Source organism: Hibiscus syriacus, unplaced genomic scaffold (genome assembly GCF_006381635.1).
Source record: "Hibiscus syriacus cultivar Baekdansim isolate YM2019G1 unplaced genomic scaffold, ASM638163v2 tig00111947_pilon, whole genome shotgun sequence".
NCBI lineage: Eukaryota > Viridiplantae > Streptophyta > Magnoliopsida > Malvales > Malvaceae > Hibiscus > Hibiscus syriacus.
The window spans coordinates 1,037,488-1,042,287 of NW_024063219.1; the positions used below are offsets into that span (position 1 = coordinate 1,037,488).

General features: G+C 38.1%; 1 protein-coding gene across 1 annotated transcript; it reads right to left on the reverse strand.

Moving 5' to 3' along the window:
• Window positions 1-3,299: 3,299 nt before the first annotated feature.
• Window positions 3,300-4,341, reverse strand: LOC120173334 (E3 ubiquitin-protein ligase RING1-like). The gene is made up of 2 exons (XM_039180531.1): window positions 4,134-4,341; window positions 3,300-4,003 (listed from the first exon to the last, which is right to left on the reverse strand). Exons 1-2 carry the CDS (start codon window positions 4,339-4,341, stop codon window positions 3,315-3,317), a joined length of 897 nt encoding a protein of 298 aa, XP_039036462.1. The 3' UTR covers window positions 3,300-3,314.
• Window positions 4,342-4,800: the final 459 nt, after the last annotated feature.

Sequence of the window (4,800 nt, forward strand, 5' to 3'; positions counted from 1 at the left end):
ATATATATGTTTGTTGCAGTGTCTTCTATGTTTTACAGTGTCTTTTATTGTTGAGATGTCATGAATTTATAAAAATTATAGTCTTATGATTTTAGTTTCACTATCTGCTTTAGATCCGTCTTGAAATCCTGAGCGATTTCTCGCACCAGCCTTTGGAATGGGAGCTTCCTTATCAGGAGCTCCGTGCTCTTTTGGTATTTTCGGATCTCACGCAATGCCACGGTTCCTGGCCTGAACCTGTGTGGCTTTTTAACTCCGCCGGTGGCCGGAGCCGATTTCCGAGCGGCTTTTGTGGCTAGTTGCTTCCTCGGCGCCGTGCCTCCGGTGGATTTCCTAGCGGTCTGCTTCGTACGAGCCATATGGAAAGCGATAACCGAAACTACGCCTTGATAATTTCTTGTTTGTAGCTTCAAGAAATGAGATAAAACTTTGGACAGCTGGAGGGTTTGGGTTATTTTATACATAAATTTGAATTTTGAAGTGGAGGGACGAACTTTCATCTTTTAGCCCTTTTTTAATCGTACGGTGTATGTATCGTGTGACGGGATCATGATCCGCGTAAAATACAAGTAACCAATAGAATTTATTCTTTTAGGCGCTTAAAGCTAATCCTTTGTTATTATGATAAAAAAGAGTAAGGGTGAATACCTAGTCGATCATCTAATTGTAAACTAATTTCATTTTAGTCACTAAGAAAAATCATTACAATTTTATCACTATTGTTAGAAAACATTAATTATTTTATTCACCTAATCGTTAAATTCGCTGTGTTATTTACATTGTCTTCAATCAAATGGAAGGTGTCTAACACAAATATCTTAATTTTAACTGATTTTAGTTTTATATAAAAGTATATACCAAAATCTAGCAAAACTCAACTCGAAAAATTGATTTTTTCGACTCAATTCGATTCAAAACTACTTTGAGTTATAATTTTATAAACTCGACTCGAAAAAGTTTCAAGTTCAATTTAAATTGTAAAATATCACTCGAATAACTCAAAAATTTTAGTATAGTGGATGAATTTTTAAGTTCGAGTTGAGTCTCTTAATCATGTATGATATATGTATATCACAAAGAAATATATATGTATTGTATTTTTTTATCAAAAATCACATAGGAATAAATTGTTATATATATATATATATGTACTGTATATGATCATAAAAAATCATTTAAATTGAAATCAAATAATATTATAAATATTGATAATTAAATTTAAACACAAACTCGAAAATTTGATTCGAGTCGACTCGACTCAAAAAAAATCAAGTCAACTTCGAGTTGTAAAGTAAGACTTGTCAACTCGAATAACTCGAAATTTTTTTACTCGACTCGATCGAACGCTCAACCCTACCAAAATCTATTAATTAATAATTTTAATTAGAATGATAAATGATTTGTATTTAACTTTATTAATTTTATTTTTAATCCTTAAGTGGGTCAGGTTCATCCGAGCCAAATATAAATGTATAGATATTGTTCCTTCTCAACTTCGGACCGGAAGTGCTTCGAGACTTTGGAAAGGCTTAAGAGTGGTATGGAATGATGTTCGGAATAATATCTGCTGGACCGTTGGTATTGGGGAAAACGTTGATTTCTGGATGGACGATTGGGTGCCGTCAATCGGTCCTCTTGCCGCTTATCTTTCTCCCTCTCAAATGTTGCTTCTTCCTAAAGATTGTGTGGCGGACATGGTTGACTCGGATGGTAATTGGTGTTGGAATCTTTTCGAACATTTGCTGCCTATGAATATTATTTTGCGTGTTGCTGCTCTTAAAGGACCGAAGGCCTCCCTTAAAGAGGATTGTATCGGTTGGTCAGGTTGTGAGAATAAACGTTTCAGTATCAAATCAGCGTACATGGTTCGGGGTGGAGTTTCGGAAAGCTCAGGTAAACTGATTTGGAAGCGAATCCAACGCTATCGTGGCATACAAAGAATTAAGATCTTTTTGTGGATTACTTGGCAAGGTAAATTAATGACCAACGACGAAAGAGTGCGTAGACAGTTCGCAACAGACATACGACGTTCAATTTGTTCTGCAGCGTTAGAGGATGTTAATCATGTTCTGCGTTTTTGTATTCCCGCTATTACGATTTGGACCGAGCTTATTAAGGAAATTAAACTGCAGAAATTTTTAAACATGGAGCTCGGGATTGGATTGGTGCTAATATTACGTCAGGGGCAGATTATGCGAAGAATCCTATGGATTGGGATCTCTTTTTTGGAGCCTTATTATGGAATCATTAGCGAGGTCGAAATGCCGTAATCTTTGAGAATGAAGATGCAGGAAGGATCAGTTCTGGAGCGCAGCAAATATCTCCTAAGGACCTTAGCTCCATGCAAAACGCTTTGAACAATAGTAATAAATTTATAAATCAAGGGGACGGTAAAGCTGCTGGCTCGATTCATTGGTTTCCTCCAGGTGAAGGTTGGTTCGAATTGAATACCGACGGTGCCATTAACACGGTTCATGGTAAGGCTTCTTGTGGTGGGGTCATTTGCGATATTGACGACCAATGGCGGTTGGGTTTTACCAAGTTTATTGGGTTGTGCTCGGTGCTAGAAGTGGAGATCTGAGGTATCTATGTTGGTATGTTCTTAGCTTGGGACTTGGGTGTCCGTTGGGTGGTGGTTGAAGCGAATAGCTTGCAGGCTATTCGGATGGTGAAGGGTTCCAAGGAGTTTCATAGGGGTCAACGTTAACGATATTATCGTTCATCCAAGAATTGATGACGGATCAGTGGGAGGTGCAATTCTCCCATATAAAACGCTCGGGCAATGCCGTGGCAGACCAGCTTGCAAAGAATGCGATTATGGATAGCCTTGATGTCACCGTGTACACTCAACCTCCTCATGAACATGACTTGCTCATTGTTGATGCTACTGGTACTGTAAATATTGGTAGTGTGTAGAAGCTTATTGGCAGCTCCTTTTTAGCTTTTCCTTTAGGTTGGAAGTCAAGATCGTTATTGGTTTTCTCTCTCCTTGCCGTGGGTTGTACGCTGTTATGAATTTCTTACTTGAGTTTTTGTAATCCTTCCAAAGGTACTTTTTCCCCAAACTAGGATTAGGGGTTTTAATAAGGCTTTTGGTAGTATCCAATCTTTTACCTAAAAAAATAATTTTTAATTTATTTTATAAAAGTAAGAATGAAAAAAACCATTAAAATAAGCGTATTATAACAACTCGATCAGACAAGTAGATAGTTAATATATTGATCTGGATACAGCTGAAAGTAGTGAAGATTATTTTAATTAGCTATAACACAGAGCCACTCGTAACTGAAATTAGAAACCACAAATCTGTAATGTCACAAGGGAAGGATGGAGCCTTGGGTTCTATTTGGTTTGGATAACAAGAAAATTCCCCCAGATGAGAAAAATCTTTTCATTGAAACAGCCCCCTTGGATAAACATCCCCCGCTCGGACAACTTCTCATCACTTTGCATCTGCTTGAATGTATCTTTCCCTTTGAATACTCTAACTGCTCTAATTCAGTGTCTAAACTACTACCATGTTTATGCTTAGCAGCTGTTAAATCAAACGAAACCGACCTCCTCGTTGCTTGAATTCCATCTAAATCGCTCAATACATTTCCATCAGAATGACCCAGATTTTTTCTACAATTTTCCGAGGTGTTTCCATCTTCAATCCCACAGGTTCGACCTTCTCCGACATCAGTTTCGACCATGATTTTGTTGCTTGACCCTGAACTGATGAAACTCGGTTCCGATGCACTGGTTTGAGCTACCATGGTATCGGAAACAACGGGAGCACGACACAATGGGCAGTTTTGGTGCGACCTTAACCAAGTATCAATATAAGCAAGGTGAAAACCATGGCTACACTTTGGCAAAAGCCTTGGGCTTTCATCTTCTTGGAACTCATTCAAGCAAACGGAACATTCGCTTCCTTCAATCAATCGTTCATCTTTTTTATACTTGAAAACCATGATCGAATCGATCACCGATTGTTGCAGACCGACCGTGTTGATGTACCATTGGGGTTATCTAAATGAGGCGTGATTTGACCTTCACAGAGGGAAAAATCATCTCCAAGGGAAAACCTCTTCTCCTCGAATGATTAATCCTCTAGTTAAAATAGAATCTAACAAGTGCATAGAAAATACATAGAATAAGAGCCGAACATAGCATGCTTCCCATCATTGTCATGCCGGTAACCAACAAGCTGTGATCATCATGGTTCTGTCTAGGAGGTGGTACCTGCAATGGTGGTTGTGGTGGCCGAATCCATGGCGATGGCATACAGTTTCTTATACAGCCATCACGGTCCGGACACTTACACGGTCTCGATTTTGGCCGGCCGTTATCTAACATTGTGAAAAACAGACAAGTAAACACAGGGAAAACCAAAGATTAAAGTGGAATTTGATGGGATCGGACACTTGTTCTACTTGAATGGTGTAAGCTTGAAGTTTGGGTTATGTTATTTACCACAAATTTCATGTGAAGTCATGAGATTGGAGACATTTCTTTTTCCATGAACGACTAATTTTGCGTATAAGCATTTACTGGGAAGTTCCCTTTTTCTTCCGTGTCCGTAGACTCCTTTGTAGTCAAGCACGCGTAAATTTTAATGTAGTGAAGGGTTCAAACATGCCCCGTCCCATCAAATTTTAGTGTCTTGATTGCTACATTTGCCTTCTTTCAAACCCTACTTTCAAGATTTTTGTGCCAATTTCACTGTCTTAAAATATACGTAATAGTTTTATAATTGTTTATGTGAACAAAATAACTATATCAGTCGTTGGTGAATCATTTTTTTATTTGGATAAT